This window comes from Saccopteryx leptura, chromosome 2, assembly GCF_036850995.1.
Source record: "Saccopteryx leptura isolate mSacLep1 chromosome 2, mSacLep1_pri_phased_curated, whole genome shotgun sequence".
Taxonomy (NCBI): domain Eukaryota; kingdom Metazoa; phylum Chordata; class Mammalia; order Chiroptera; family Emballonuridae; genus Saccopteryx; species Saccopteryx leptura.
Window position 1 is genome coordinate 75,518,507 of NC_089504.1, and position 14,841 is coordinate 75,533,347.

Sequence of the window (14,841 nt, forward strand, 5' to 3'; positions counted from 1 at the left end):
TTTAGCCAGCTCCAATATGGTTTCCACCTCCACCCTATTACCTATCAGCTCTTGCCAGGGTTACCAAAGACCTCTGTGTCACTAAATACATACTTTGTCTTATTTTAAAGTGAAATTCTGGGTTCTGTGGAATATTTTTGAGTAATCCTTGACATTTCTTTTCCTTTGACCTATATGTAAAAAATGTAGCATCATGTCCTGTCCAATACCGGCTTTTAGTTCTTTAACATGCAGCAGGGTCCCCTCACATGCTGCTCCCTTGGTCTGACACTGCATCATGACAATTCCCCACTGCCTTGGCAGTTTCTACTTCACCTTCCAAACTCAGCTCCACCATTATTCCTTCTATGCTCCTATAAATACCTCTTCTCCCACTGGGCAGTGAGGGGACAGTGGGTGATGCAAGTATCATTGGTTTCTGACTTGCTAACTGGTGGTCCCAGCCACCGAGAGAAAGCACACTGGGTTGCTAGGAAAGACTGAACATGATGAGTGTAAAATGGTTTGACATACTCAAGTAAAGGTGGCAAATGGGAGGTCGATATAGGAGTTTGGAGCTCAGTCATGAGGTCTGAACTAGAGATTTAAATTTGGCTGGGACGAGATTTCCTAAGGTGGTAGCTCTAACCTTTGAAATAAAAAGCACCAACATTCCCCTGACCAGGCAGCGGCACGGTGGATAGAGCATTGACCTGGGACACTGAAGACCCAGGTTCAAAACCCAAAGCTCACCAGCTTGAGTGTGGGCTCATCCGTCTTGAGCAAAGACTCACCAGCTTGAGCGCGGGGTCGCCAGCTGGAGTGTGGGATCATAGACATGACCCCACGGTCACTGACTTGAGTCTAAAGGTCACTAGCTTGAAGCCTAAGGTCGCTGGCTCAGCTGGAGGCCCCTGGTCAAGGCACATATGAGAAAGCAATCAATGAACAACTAAGTGCCACAACTATGAGTTGATGCTTCTCATCTCTCTCCCTTCCTGTCTGTTCCTATCTGTCCCTTTCTGTCTCTCTTTCTTTCTCACTTAAAAAAATATATATACATATATATGTGTGTATATTTATATACACACACATATACATGTAGATATACATATATATGTATATGTGTGTGTGTGTGTGTGTATAAAGCACCAATATTCAATAGCTGGTTAAAGTAGGATGGGCCTATAAAGATACTAAGAAGGAATGATGAAAGAAGTATGTAATTTTGCAATTATTTGTATATTTCACTATGTCTAGTTCCATAATAAGATTATAAATTCTGTAAGGACAGGAGCTATGCCTATTTATTCACCACATAACACTGTACTCTTCACACAGTAGGTGCTCAAACAAAAAGGTTACAGATGAGTGGGTGGATAGAGGGATGGAGGAAGTGAGGGAGGGAAGGAGGGAAGGATACTGGTCTAAAAACAAAGCTAACCAGATTACTTCACAGCAGAGGTACTTAGAATCTTTGACACATTAATGAAAACTAAGGATATATTATACTGTTTCTTAAGTTTATCTGACCACAGAATATCTTTGATTCACAGCAATGATTAACATCTTTTGCTAACAATGCCATTTTAGGAAACTATTCAAAATGAAGAAACAGTTCCAATAATAAAACAAAAAAATATTCTCAAAATTTCCAATCATGCCAGCATATCTGCAAAATCCTGCTAACAGGATGACATTTTGACTCTTAGCTAAATGTATTTTTTAAGAGCTCCTGTATGAAATGAGATATAAATGAAAGAAATATAGAGGTGAAGAATAGGAGAGCACTGAGGAATAAAAAAGAAGCTGTATTTGTGTGCTCCTTTGTATATTCAAGGTCTTGGATACAGAAGCAGGGTGCTGCTTACCTGAATAAAGCTATCACATTCTCTTTAGTTGCTACAACATCCTCCTCTGGAAGCATACTCAATATTGCAGCTTTCAAGAACACATATGTTGCCTTGAGGAAGAGAAAAAAAGATCTAGTTATAGAAGGGTCCTCCTAGGTACACAATATTTCTACTTTGCAATCAGGAATGACCTACACACCTTCCAGGTATGATACATGAGTCATCAAGCGATAAAAGAAAATGAAGTCTTAAATTACGTGTTCTAAATAAGATGAACACTTTTCACTTAATTCTGGTCATTTTCCTATTATACAAGTATAGTTTTCATGGGTGAGAAAATGGACAGATGAACAAGGATCATTATCTCATTCCTCTTGACTTCTCACAAATGGATCAGAATCAATGTTGATTATTAGGAAAAGCTTTGTCACCAGAACATTGGAAAATCTACAAAAATAAAATCCTCAAACCACTGAAATTTAGTAACTTTTAAATATAAGTAAAGTTCCTCTTCAGAGGTAAAGCCTCTATTGAAAAGGACTGTTTAATAGGTACTAGCTGTACATTTACTCCTTTGATAGATCTCTAAGTTCAGAAAACCATGCTGTTATCATACTACTAAACAAACAGTCCTTAATGCAAATCATCTTGTATACTTCTTAGCAAATATACTGCTCACAAAAATTAGAGGATATTTCAAAATGAATATGAAGTGATTAAAAAAGAAGCATTTGATTTTTTAAATTAAACTAGAACATCAGAAAAGCAAATGACAAGTCAAAGAAAGTTGTTTGATTATGCAAATGAGATGCAAAACCAATTTTTATTTCATTGGTAAAAATGCACTGTACAAAAGGCTGAAAGTACTGGAGTATCTGCACATTCCCTGATCCCCTAATTTTTGTGAGCATTAATAAAAATACTGCACTTTACCTTGGACCATTTACTCTCGTTGAAAAGCAGGTCTGCATAGTAATATGCCTTCATCCAGTTTTGTTGGAATATATTAATCCACATCAGCTCCCAATAACAGAGATGGTGAAACTGTTTCCATTCTTCTTGAACTGAAATGCATTTTCGAAATACCTCTTGTGCCTATAAGTCAATTGCATAAAGCTGATCATCCAGATATTACACAAGGAGATAATAACCTAATGGAAAAATACATAAAACACTTTGTACAAAAAGAACAAAATCATCACTCATTAAACCACTCAATAAAATGCTATGTTCCTTGTATTATGTGCAATGATACAGTTAATTTCTGCCCCTTTATTTCACTTTGTTAGGGGGCCGTGAAATTTTATAATGTGGTAATAGGAAAGTTATAAAAAGTAGTAAGATATTAAATGTTGCCATAAGCTATAAAATGTAGAAGTCCTTTTAAAAAAGACTGACAATAAAAGTTAGAACTTTCAGAGGTTAAGAACTTTCAGACTTCTTAACCAAAATTAAAGGCAATGAACAGACTAGAAGAAGATATGACCTTCTATATAACTGGCAAAGGATTAACCCTTATCATACAACAATTTTATCAAATCTTCTAGAAAAAGACAACTCAACAGAAAAATTGTCAAAGATGAATAGGTAAATAAGACAGACAAGTAAAAAAAGACATATGAAGAAAATTATAAACTGAAAATATGAATTTTAAAATTAGGTTATCATATTTCAGCAAGGACAGTGGTAAAAATAAAACAATGTCCAGAGTGGATAAAGAGCACTGGAAACAGTATTCTTATATCTTTACAAGAAGAGTTTAATAGAATAGCCTTAAGTTAGGAGGGCAATCTGGCAGAATTTATCAAAATGCAAACATCTTTCACCTATTAATGATACATCTATGCACAGAAATATTCACATAATCATGTTTACACACCACTGTTTATACTAGTCAAATGTCTATCAATAGTGAACCACTTTAATAAGTATAGCACATCCTTCCCATGAAATGAAACTCAGCCATCAAAAAGAATGAATGAGATTTAAATACACCGAACCAAAAAGAAATCCAAGATGTATTATTAAGTAGAAAAAAAATAAATCAAAGAAAAATACATGTTTGACCCCATTTGTATAAAAGAAAATGGTTTGTGAGAATATGTATATAAAAGTCTCTTCACCTTCTTCTTCAAGGGAATTAGTGAGCAATTTCCTTTGATGAGTAGCACACATGTAGTACAGTGAAATTATATCTTATGCAGGGGCTACATTTCAAAAGTCAATATATAATATAGAAATTGAAGATAGTCAATTTTTTTTAATTCCTTAAATTGTTCACCTATATTTTGTATACTCTACTGTGAACTGTTTCATGTATTTTATGTATAAATATAGACTATAATCAGTAATCTACTACATATCATAGAATGCACACATAAAATTTAACTTTGGCTTTTACTTACAGATTTTTTTCTTTGTTATTGTCTAGTGCATATAACCAAATTTACTGATGTTGAATGAGTATGTGGTGCAACTCCACCACACAGACAACTCCCCAAAAGACTCTCCCCAAATAAGTTACCTTTTCTATGTTCCCTTTCAGCAGCTCTATTCGGGCATGATAAAACAACATGAGTGAGCCCTGTGGAAAAAGGAAGAAAACAGGTTGTTCAATGGTCAACCCGGGTTGACTGATTATGATTGAAACATACACTTGAAAGTACGGGCGTACATTTGGATACTGCTGGAGAAAGGGTGCAAGGAGGCGCTCTGCTTCCTCAATGTTCACCTCTCCTGTACCTGAAATTCAACAGGAAAAGCCTCAGTCTTCATGAAACATGGGAGATGCTTCTAATTAATTCTCCAAATTTCATTACAATAGAGCAAATGCCTATTCATAGAAAAGATAAAAACTGCTCATCTGTCATTTTTACATTTGGAAAATAATATGTCTCATCTGTGACTTCTGTTTAAGAAAGCTCTAGGATAGTCTAATTCTTAGATTCCTAATTGGAATTTCTGGTTTTAATAGCAATATTAACTTATTTTAGCCCAAAATCTAATTTTGAAAGAAATCTAATATGAAGAAGCTAAGATAGATCATCTTAAACAAGTTTTATAGACATTCTTAGCTAACAGATAAATTCAATGAGAGAAACCCTCCACCCACCTCTGACAAATGTTACTTACTATGACAAATGTCACAATTTTCCATCTCTCTTCATAAATAAACAAATACACACTACTAGCACTTATTAATTTTTCTAAATTTTTACTTACTCAGATAAAAGATAATCAACTGTCAATGACATAAAATGTAATCCAGTACTTACCAAGTATTAGAGAGATATAAGTATGAAAAGATAGTATAGTTAAGCAGCACAGTGGAGACCTCATGCTTTTTCCTTCTGCACCTTCCTGTAACTGTAGGAGGCCCAGTTCCTGTGGGGACAAAATGCATTTAAGAATGAGAAGAGCATGTTTGAAAAACCATAGTCAGAAACTTTAAAGTGTTAGTTCATATATCCTCACCTCCACAAAGGTGGGTTTATTTTTCAAGAGCTTAACGTAGCTATAATTCCTAACTAGAAACAAGGTTTATATTTTAAAACGGCATATGACAATCTCACAAATTGTTTTATATCATGTGATTCTATGAAGAGAAAAAAGTAGAGCTCATTTTATAGAAATGCCATACCTAGCTGATATAAATGTTAACTTATTAAAACATATTGAGCCTGACCAGTGGTGGTGCAGTGGATAGAGTATTGACCTGGAATGCCGAGGTCCTAGGTTTGAACCCCGAGGTCACCAGCTTGAATGTGGGCTCATCTGGCTTGACTACAGGTTCACCAGCTTGAGCACTGGGTCACCAGCTTGAGCATGGGATCATCAACATGATCCCATGGTTGCTGGCTTGAGCCCAAGATCACTGGCTTGAGAAGGGATCACTGTCTTGGCTGGAGTTCCCCTATGAGAAGCAATTAATGAGTTGATATTTCTCATCTCTCTCCCTTCCTGTCTCCTCTCTCTCACTCGCTTGCTCACTAAAAAATTTAAAAAATAACATTTTGAAGATCTAACTGGAAGGCACTATGATGAGATGAGTATGAACAAATATGATTTTATGTCTTCAAAGATTTTTCCATCAAATAGAGAAGACAGTTTATGGCACACGATTTTATTCGAATAGAGTGAGTGCCACATGTAAGGTGAGTGGTCAAAGGAAACAGCAATCATTACACAGGGTCTGAATAGGCAGAACACATCATGAAGAGGTCACCATCAATACACAATAGCTTACGAAGAATCTAAACAGTAGAATGAGAGAAAAAATTATAGGTTCTTGTACATGCTCTCATACATTTCTTAAAACCTGCTCTCTAAACTAACAGGGACAGTTTTGCAATAAGGCAACTCTGATAATAGCATATTCAGTATTATGATTAATAAACATTATCATTAACAAAACAACCACACAGAAATACAATAAGCAAAACTCCTAGAAAACAAATTTCCTTGCTTAAATAGTGAATCTTATAAAAACACAAGAAAACCCAAAATACTGCAACTAGACTTGATCTATACGAATCATAAAATATTAGACTTGGAAATCTAGCCAATGTCCTGGTTTTACAGGAGACTCTGGGGTTGCAAACATGTGAAGGAAGCAAAATTGAAACACACAAGTGTACTAAGGCCCAGCAGGCAGTAAACAGGGGTAGGCAAAAGCAGGGTTACAGCTGTGAGCTCGTGAAGCACAGCTGACTCTTGTATTATTTATTATTGTATTATTTTCCATATGAATCACTAGAAACCTATTTTTGCCTCACCCTGTATTAGTAAAAGAAAAAATGTAACCCTAGAATTTAGTTAACAAAGACAAAAAATTTTAACTTTCAGTAGAAAAATCATCTCTACATCTTGAAAAAATATGATCAAGAGCCAATGGCTTTTTATTGTCCTGCAAACAGTCATGTTAGTTATGAGGACATGTTTCATTGTTCTGATGTTCAACATACAGTGTTTTATCTTCACTGTCAAAATTAAGATAAAATTAAATTTGTACCCTATTTCCAGAAAATCCTATAAATTCTAGTAGTCGGATAATCCGTGCTGGTAAAAGGGACAGCATCTGTAAGAAAAAAACATACAAGTGTACTCACATTTAGTGTAACCAACTCTAGATAAATGTTAAGCTCCAAACAACTTAAAGTTTTAGTGATTCAGTAATATGAAAAATAAGAACCAAGTTTAAATCATGAGACATGTCTCAACCATCATATACTGCACATGATATAATCATTACTTAGGAATTCATTTCATTTAGCTAAGACAATAATCTACAAAATGTTAAAGGAAAAAAAACCTAGCCTTTTCAGCATTCTCTAAAGCAGTGGTCCCCAACCTTTTTTGGGCCACGGACCAGTTTAATGTCAGAAAATATTTTCACGGACTGGCCTTTAGGGTGGGACAGATAAATGTATCACGTGACCGAGACAAGCGTCAAGAGTGAGTCTTAGACGGATATAACAGAGGGAATCTGGTCATTTTTTAAAAAATAAAACATCGTTCAAACTTAAATATAAATAAAATGGAAATAATGTAAGTTATTTATTCTTTCTCTGCGGACCGGTACCAAATGGCCCATGGACGGTACCGGCCCACGGCCTGGGGGATGGGGACCACTGCTCTAAAGAATACTTGCCCCTTTCTTGTGTAGTGATGAAACGGTAAGATGGCAATTCCTCAGTGCCCACCTTTCCAAACATGGTTTCTTTTAGCATCTTCTTCCAGAAAGCACAAGTCTGCTGGACTGTGCATGACATGCAGGCACACCCAGGAGTGGACAGCTGTAGCACTAGAGCCCCCACAGGGCATCCCTAAGAGCAGAGGTCAGGGGAGAGCCTTCCAGTGGAGAACTTCGAGCCCTGTGCCTGATGACGCGCTACTGGGGAGGAGAAATAGCCATATGTGTAATTATACACCAGTTCTTGGGCTGTAGCCTATGGTCAGGGATTCAGAGAGAACATGATAGGAAAATTGATGATAAGAGGTCTGGGAAAGAGATGTGTAGCTAGACCTCTCTGAATGAGCAAAAAACGTGAAGATATTTGTGTCCCATCTGAATGTTCACTAAAGGTTGACTTCAGCAAGGGAGGATTTTAGTACTCAAGTGGATAGGGTGACCCATTCTGTGGACAGTAGTCAGTCTCTGCTCAGCAACTTCTGTCAGTGGCCATGGTGACATATATACTTGTGCACAAAACCCCTTTACCAATTTATTTTCTCAACAGTTCTAGTCAAATCTTATTAAAATTTCAAAAATCTCAATTATAACACAGTTTGACAGATATCTACTCAAATGCTTCATCTCTCCTACAGCATCAAAATCATTCCCCAAGATGTATCAGTCCTTCACCTATTTTCAATTCCAGAGCTGCTGCTACTGTCGCAACAATATTTCTGGTGTGGAAATTGAACTGGATTCCAAGCTCCTTATCACCCCAAAATGTTACCAGTCCATTCAGAGTGCTATATATGCTTCCCTGATTGTACAATCTAAAACCATACAGAGAATGTGCAGGACTTTACAACACATACTGACCAAAGCCTCCACTGCATCACAACAGAAGAAAACTGATCCCAATCTAGCCACTTACCAACCAAACCCAGGCAGATGTTCAGGGTAAGGTTCAAAGACACTGAAAACCTACAATGCTGTTACAAAAGATTCTGGTGGGTCTGACCAGGCAGTGGCACAGTGGATAGAGGATCAGACTGGGGTGTGGAGGACCCAGGTTCGAGACCCCGAGGTTGCCAGCTTGAGCGCGAGACTCATCTGGTTTGAGCAAAACTCACCAGCTTGGACCCAAGGTCACTGGCTTGAGCAAGGGGTTACTCGGTCTGCTGTAGCCCCATGGTCAAGGGACATATGAGAAAGCAATCAATGAACAACTAAGGTGTCGCAACAAAAAACTAATGATTGATGCTTCTCATCTCTCTCCATTCCTGTCTGTCTGTCCCTATCTCTACCTCTCTCTGACTCTCTCTCTGTCTCTGTAAAAAAAAAAAAAAAGGTTCTGGTAGGCATTTAATTATTTACTTACCAAATTAAAGGCCCCTATTCCAAGTTTGACACCCCCTTCAAACTCAGAGAAGAATTGTTGCTCAACTTTGTTCTTCTGAATTATATGCAGGATAGAAAGACATTCTCTGGATGGAAGAAAAAAATTACAGCATAAGTTTATTATGACTCTGAAAACTATTGTTAAGTCCAATTCCACACTTACACACCATAAAATAATTGTCATCAGACAAAATACTAGAGTGTATGTTGCTGTGCTCAGTTAAGGCTACTTGGTAATTACCATTAAGAAAAAATGACACACCGTTTCTACACTATTTATCAGGGCCAATCCTCCTGGGCTTAGAGCAACAATGGATTCAAACACGAGCAAGTATACTCAGGAGACACCGGACGACAGCACCGTGATCTCCCAGCCTCCCAGCAATGAGTTAGAGGGGACTTCCAAGGTGTGGTCCATTCCTCCTGTGTGCACACTTCAGCCGCCCACTTTCCACTGAGTAACTGAGGCACTACTGACAAAAAATTTGAGTTTCAGTGTGATCACCATGGTATCAAATAGATGAAATTAATGAGAGCTTGTGACTAGGAAAGACTGAAAGAGGAAAACAAATTCCATCCCAACAGCCTCATTTGTCTTATTTTTTCCTGTTCCATCCACGCAAATCTTTCTGATTTCTCACTTTACTATCTTCTCTGTGCATTTCTCCCTTTCCCTCCACATCTTCAAAAAAGAAATGCAAATTAAACACAATGACAAAGACGTAAAAACTAGTAATAATCAGGAACTGCTTATCAAATTGACAAATGTTTCTTAAAGTATTAAAAAAATAGCCAGATATTATGTATCATCTGGTGTGATGTAATTATAAAGCATGTACCTTCATTTATGATGTATTTAAGCCAAATGTATTTAATATGAATCTAATAACTCTACAGATATAAATTTACAAGAAATATAAAGGGCTATGAACTAAATTATTTCCCCCCACACACACATATACACACACACATTTATATGTTGACACTCTAAGCACCCAATATGACTGTATTTGGTGACAGAAAGTTTAGGAGGTTAAGTGAGGTCATTAGGGTGAGGTATTGATCTGGTTGAGACAGCTAGCCTTTTAAGAAGAAGAAGAGAGGCCCTGGCCGGTTGGCTCAGCGGTAGAATGTCGGCCTGGCGTGCGGGGGACCCGGGTTCGATTCCCGGCCAGGGCACATAGGAGAAGCGCCCATTTGCTTCTCCACCCCCCTCCTTCCTCTCTGTCTCTCTCTTCCCCTCCCGCAGCCAAGGCTCCATTGGAGCAAAGATGGCCCGGGCGCTGGGGATGGCTCCTTGGCCTCTGCCCCAGGCGCTAGAGTGGCTCTGGTCTGGTCACGGCAGAGCATCGCCCCCTGGTGGGCAGAGCGTCGCCCCTGGTGGGCGTGCCGGGTGGATCCCGGTCCGGCGCATGCAGGAGTCTGTCTGAAAAGAAGAGAAAGAGATAGGTCTCTCTGCCATGTGAGGGCACAGTGAGAAGATAGCTATCTGCAAGCCAGTAAGAGAGTCTTCACCAGCACCTGATCATGAACTTCCAACTTCAGAACTATGAAACAATATACTTCTCATACACTGGTTAAGCCACCCAGTCTAGATCATTTTGTCACGGAAGCCTGAGCTAAAACGAGGAGCAAGGTAAATGTAAACTCAAGGAAGCCACCAAACAAATCTGGATATTCTGCAGGACAACTGGACTGGGCTGTTCAACAGCTGTCACAAATACAGACACTCTTCTAAAATAAAATATATTTAATGGAAATTAGCATCAGATGTGCACTAGACAGTCTTGGGTTGGATCCTGGGGTAGACATACCACCAGTAAAAGAAATTTGAGGCCAACTAGGATATCTAAAGATGGACTGCATATTACACAAAATAAAGACTTATTGACATGAAAAAATAATTAACTGAAAAAAAGCAGGTTACAAAAAAGTATGTACAGTATGATCTCATTTTGGTTAAAAAAATACATGTATCTTTAGATGTATATGAAATATATTCTTAAAGGACATATACTAAGATGTTAACAACTATAATCACTGAATGGTAAGAGTACAGTGTATACAGGGTGTGTGTGTTTGTGTTTGTTAATTTTTTTGAGCAGTATATTTGCTTAACTACATTTTCTTATTTTCTAAAATATATTTAATACTTTGTGATAATTAAAGCATTATTTTCATTTTTAAATAAAAAGCTAGGGCTAGCAGAGGTAAGAGAAAATAGATACATCCACCTACTTCTGGTAAAATGGTAAAAAGTACAGGGGTCAGTGTGCTACTGGAACACAGCCTCACTCACTCATTTACTTATCGTCCATCGCTGCTTACACACTTCAGTCGCAGAGCTCAGTAGCTGCAATAGAAATCTTATGTCCCACAGATCTAAACCATTTACTATCTGGTCTTTTAAGAAAGTCTGCCAACCCAATTATTCTTCAGAATAATTTTGTAGTACATATCAAAAATCTTAAACCCATGCATATCTTTGACCCAACAAATTCAACTTTATTCTAAGGAAATAGCATGGATACACACAAAAAATTTTACTTATAATGAGCAATACTGTATTACTTATCTATAATAAAAATTTATAAACAAACTAGGCAACACCAGGTTAAGAGCACAGTTGCATCAATTCATACATTTATACATACACACACATGTGGTACGTCCACATAATGAAATACTGTGCAGCCATTAAAGGCCATGATGAATTAAAAATATTTAATGACCTAAAATTTTCAGATATGAAGTAAAAATAAAAATTACAAAATGATACAAAACATATAATTTCATTATATAAATAGATAATTATATATGCTTACATACGTGCATTAAAAATTCAAATGTCAAAATATCAACAGAATGGCAGGAGGTAGATGTGATGTTCTGAGTTCTTTCCTATTTTTAATCAAAATGTAAATGTTCTATTTGCTGTAATAGATGATTGTTACAGAATTTTCAAATATGTAGAAAGCATAATTGTCCCTACAAAACCGCCCCACAGAGAGATAATCACTGTTAACTACCTAGTACCTACTCTTCTGGATGTTTCTATGCTTTACTAAGAATGCGATCTTTGCCAGACCAATGGTGTTCCAATAGACTGAGCACTGGCCTGGGAGGCTAAGGGCCCCAGTTTGAAACCCTGAGGTCGCCGGCTAGAACGTGGGCTCCTCAGCTTGAGCATAGTGAAGGTGGGGTCACAGGCTTGAGCATGGGATTATCAACATGATTCTAAGGTCACTGACTAAAGCCCAAAGGTTGCTGGCTAGAAGCCCAGGGTTGCTGACTTGAGCCCAAGGTTGTTGGCTTGAGCAAGGGGTCACTGGCTCAGCTTGAGCCCCTTGGTCAAGGCACATATAAAAAGCAATCAGCCTGACCGGGCGGTGGCGCAGTGGATAGAGCGTCAGACTGGGATGCGGAGGACCCAGGTTCGAGACCCTGAGGTCGCCAGCTTGAGCGCGGGCTCATCTGGTTTGAGCAAAAGCTCACCAGCTTGGACCCAAGGTCGCTGGCTTGAGCAAGGGGTTACTCAGTCTGCTGAAGGCCCGTGGTTAAGGCACATATGAGAAAGCAATCAATGAACAACTAAGGTGTCGCAACGAAAAACTGATGATTGATGCTTCTCCTCTCTCTCCATTCCTGTCTGTCTGTCCCTGTCTATCCCTATCTCTGACTCTCTCTCTCTGTCCCTGTTAAAAAAAAAAAAAGGCAATCAATAAACAAAGGTGAAGTAACTATGAGTTGATGCTTCTCATCTTTCTCCTCCCTTGCTCTCTCTCCCTTCCTGTCTCTCTCTCTCTCAAAAAAAAAGGAAGAAAAAGATTCAAATGCGATCATAGAGTATATACTGTTATATTGACAAGTTTCCATGAAAATACACGAATGTTAACTTATTCTTTAACAAGTAACTAATATTATATTCTATAGACTTTGTTTAACCAAATTCCTATTGTTAAATATTTGTTTTTGTATTTTTCATTTTACAAACCATGATGTTCTTGTATATTCATCAAGTCCTTTTCCTACACCAAGTACTATAAGTATAGTTACGGTATACTAACTATCCTTAGGACAAATTCTTGAAAAATGAACTTCTGAGATCAGTTGTGATGCACACTGTTAATTTTGATGTGTGCTGCCCGAGCCCTCTAGAAAAGCTACCAGCAACCTTTGAGGGTCTTGCTGTCATTGCCCCTCAGCCGTTTACACCATGTTTCCATCTGCGGTGTTTAGTATGGTGCACTTTGACCTGATGACAACTTAAACGTTCATTTGGTCAAGTTAATCATTTATGATTTCTCATTTTATCTCATGCTTAAGAAGGCTTCTGAAATTGAAATTACGTCCTAATGATATGATGCCCTGAGAAGGAACACAACAATCCTGTCTGAGATATTCTTGCCAGATGCAAAATCTGAATTTAATCATGAAGAAACATTAGACAGATTCACACTGAGAGATGTTCTCTACAAATAACTTCCCAGTATTCTTCAAAAAATATTAAGGTCATGAAAGACAAAGAAAGACTGAGGGACTCCTCCAGATTAATAAAGACTAAGGAGACATAACAACTAAATGCAACATTCGGAATCATGGTTTGAATCCTGGACCAGAAAAGGTTATTGTTGGGACAGTTAGAGTAAACTGAGTAAAGACAATAATAGAGTAATTTATATACTGAATCAATGTCAATTTTTAACTTAATCATTGTATTGTGGTTCTTAATATAAGGTGTTAATTTTTGTGACTGAGTGAAGGATATCTGAAAATTATAAAAATTCTGAAATTCTTTCAAAGTAAAAAATTTTTTAAATAAAAGTCATTGTACTTTAAGACTATAAAAAATACTTTCCTATGTTTCATTAGTACTCTTTTTAAAATATTCTAATATTGTATCTATATAAATTTATTTTTGTTTAGTCTTTTTCCCAAAATGAAGACCAATTTTTCTAAACCATTTATTAAAGTTCCCATCTTTCTCCACTCTTTTGAAAGAGACCTATGGATATATAAGAATTTAGTATATTTTAGTACATATGATTGTGTGCACACATGTGCACATGCACACACATAATATATCTGTTTCAAACCCTATGTTCTGTCCCACTGACAAATGAGTCTGTGCCATTATAAGACTATTTTAATTTCTTCAGTTTTTTAAGTTTTCATGACTAGAAGCAACCAATACTAATATTGTTTTATATCTTCTAAAAATATTTTGAGAGGAAAACTAAAAACAATATGTCAGGATCCCAAAGTCTGTCTCTCTGGAATTTTTAAGTGGAGTATAATATTATGAAATCATTTTGGGTCAAGTTATCTCTTGACATACTAAATTGTGGCTCTGCTTCCACTAATGGAGATCTGCTTCTACTAACAGCAGGGTGGTTCATATTAACCCTCCCACAGATAACAATTATTAAACTTTAGAAAAATTTCAAAATATATATTGTAAATATATCTGCAGGAACTAGAAAGAAAAAAATGTAGCCAGAAGCTGGGGAAGAGTTGACTTTTTTTAAAAAGGAATAACTCTTGAGTAGACTTTCTATTTACAAGACTAGTCACCTGAAAGTACTCCCCAGTGTCCACTCAATGTGGGTGCCCAGAACTTTACGTACAAAGTAAGAGTACAGAGCTTAAGATTGCCAAAGTGGCTGTAGATAATAGACAAATTTTCAGATAGAAGAGGACCACATATGAAAGAAGCACCAAAATCAGTGTTAAAACTTCACTCCAATTACTGGCTGACCCATGAACTATATGAACACTGAGGAGGTTCCAAACAAAAGCAGAGGCAAGAGAGAAAAAACAATGTAACCAAGATTTCAGATGCTACCACTACCAGAAGGTAAGAGTTTGGAGTCTGTGTAGTCAAGTTAAATGCTTCCTAGAACAAAAATTAGCACACTTTTTAGAAAGATAACAGAA

General features: G+C 37.3%; 1 protein-coding gene across 2 annotated transcripts in view; it reads right to left on the minus strand.

Moving 5' to 3' along the window:
- The window catches only part of TTC39B (tetratricopeptide repeat domain 39B), a 164,764-nt gene that overhangs the window by 25,800 nt on the left and 124,123 nt on the right, over positions 1–14,841 (minus strand). For both annotated transcript variants that reach the window (XM_066368200.1, XM_066368199.1), the window contains 7 exons: positions 8,885–8,990; positions 6,844–6,909; positions 5,108–5,216; positions 4,507–4,574; positions 4,357–4,416; positions 2,766–2,927; positions 1,851–1,942 (listed from right to left, as the gene is read on the minus strand). In XM_066368200.1, coding sequence (XP_066224297.1) covers positions 1,851–1,942; positions 2,766–2,927; positions 4,357–4,416; positions 4,507–4,574; positions 5,108–5,216; positions 6,844–6,909; positions 8,885–8,990 — 663 coding nt within the window. The remainder of the gene's footprint in view (positions 1–1,850; positions 1,943–2,765; positions 2,928–4,356; positions 4,417–4,506; positions 4,575–5,107; positions 5,217–6,843; positions 6,910–8,884; positions 8,991–14,841) is intronic.